General features: G+C 26.5%; 1 protein-coding gene across 1 annotated transcript in view; it reads left to right on the top strand.

Annotated features, from left to right (window-relative positions):
* The window catches only part of LOC103309200, a 13,138-nt gene extending 12,305 nt beyond the window's left edge, over window positions 1–833 (top strand). Inside the window, exon 10 of the mRNA XM_029485504.1 lies at window positions 635–833. Coding sequence (XP_029341364.1) covers window positions 635–833 — 199 coding nt within the window. The remainder of the gene's footprint in view (window positions 1–634) is intronic.
* The last annotated feature ends 1,144 nt before the right edge of the window (window positions 834–1,977 follow it).

Genomic DNA, 1,977 nt, shown 5'->3' on the forward strand with positions numbered 1-1,977 from the left:
GAAGATTCAATTGTTTGCTCCACGTGTACTAGCGTCTTTCACTTTTTCTGTGCTGGTTATAAAGAAAATGCTTTTAAAAAACTTTCAAACAATTCTAAAATGAGATTTGTCTGCAATAAGTGTAAAACAATTGGTTCTGGTAATAAATCTAAGCTACCTGACAAAATAAATGAAAATGTTATAAGTATCGAAAAAAAACTTGAAGAATTAATTACTTCGGTAAACTTCATGGGAAATCAATTTGACGATTTTAGTAACAAAATGGACACTATTTTGAAAGAACTCAAAGACTTAAAACTTGAAAATTCTAAAATATTATCAGAAAATAAATTACTTAAGGATGAAATCAGTATAATAAATCAAAAAATTGACGAATTGGAACAAAAAAGCATTGGAAATGCAATTGAGCTCAAAGGCATCCCAAAAACTGTAAATGAAAATTGTTGTGACATCGTTCAAGTCATCGCTAAAAAATCCAATTCTAATATAACGCTAAAATCTGCCTACCGAATTCATTCGTCTGATAATAAAACAAACATCATAGTTGCTGAACTTGAAACTTCTGATATGAGGAAAGATTTTCTTAGTAAAGTATAAAATCATTGAGATTGAATGCTAATATGATTCATAATAGCTGGTCAACGGCCTCAAAAATCTATGTAAATGAAAGGCTCACCAAGAATAGAAGAACATTGTTTTCAAAAACCAGACTGGCTTGCAAGGAAAAATGGTACAAATATGTTTGGGTTAATAACGCGGAAATACTGGTTAAAAAGGATGATGGTGAGAAAACTCTAAGAATCAAGTCTGACAAGGATATAAATAAGTTGTAAGTTATTTATACTAGCTTTATAAAATATTTCTATGTTATCTTAAAATTCTAATAATTATAAACATAATCACTTTTTACAATGGAATCTAACATTTTAAAAGATATTAATTTATTAAAAAACATAAATACTGTAATTTTAGATAACTTTAGTAATTTACCTACAAATATAATGAATAACAATAATTTATCTATTTTTGTAATGAACATTAGAAGTATAAGGTGACATTTTGATGAGCTTGTGTTATTGTTAGACACCTATACATTAAGTTTTGATATAATAAATTGTTCTGTGCGAAACCTGGCTGGATTATGACTTCAAATTTTTATTAAATGGATATCAAACTATTAACTCTATTGGAAAATTAAATAAAAGTGATGGAGTTACTATATTTATTAAAGAACCTATTAAATTAACTAATATAAAAGAAAATGTTATATCTAATTGCAATTCAATTGAACTATCATTTGAATATCTCAGCAATAATTTTATAATTACTTGTATTTACAGGTCTCCTAATGATAATACCTGTCCTTTTTTGGATGGGCTAGAAATGTAGGTACTTAAATAGTATCAATAAATCCCACCGCTCTATTATTTGCGGTGATATAAATATTGATATTCTTAATCAAAATAATTCTCTTACCTCAATTGAGTATCTAAATATAATGACATCTAAAGGCTTCATTTCGTGCATAAATAAATATACTCGTGTCTCCAATACGTCACAATCGTGCATAGATCACATGTTTATTAACAATATAGATACGGACAGTGTAAATTCATATATTTTAAAATCTGATGTAACTGATCATTACGCTACTATATTATACATTCAAAATGATGCTAATTTAGCTGATAACATTGATAAAAAATTATCTGAGATAGGAAATAAAATTAACATAGATCACTTAAATATATTATGCTCATTAGCATTGAAGAATGGGATAATTTACTATGTAATAACGATGTAAATAAAGCGTATGAAACATTTAACATAATAACATAATTAATCAACTTATTTCCCTATCTTTATATAATACTACTGGACCACATAAAAATAATAATAATAATAAAAAGCTTAAAGAATGGATTACACATGGTCTAACGGTCTCAATCAGAAATAGAAATAAATTATCTTCTAAAT

Source organism: Acyrthosiphon pisum, chromosome X (genome assembly GCF_005508785.2).
Source record: "Acyrthosiphon pisum isolate AL4f chromosome X, pea_aphid_22Mar2018_4r6ur, whole genome shotgun sequence".
Taxonomy (NCBI): Eukaryota; Metazoa; Arthropoda; class Insecta; order Hemiptera; family Aphididae; genus Acyrthosiphon; species Acyrthosiphon pisum.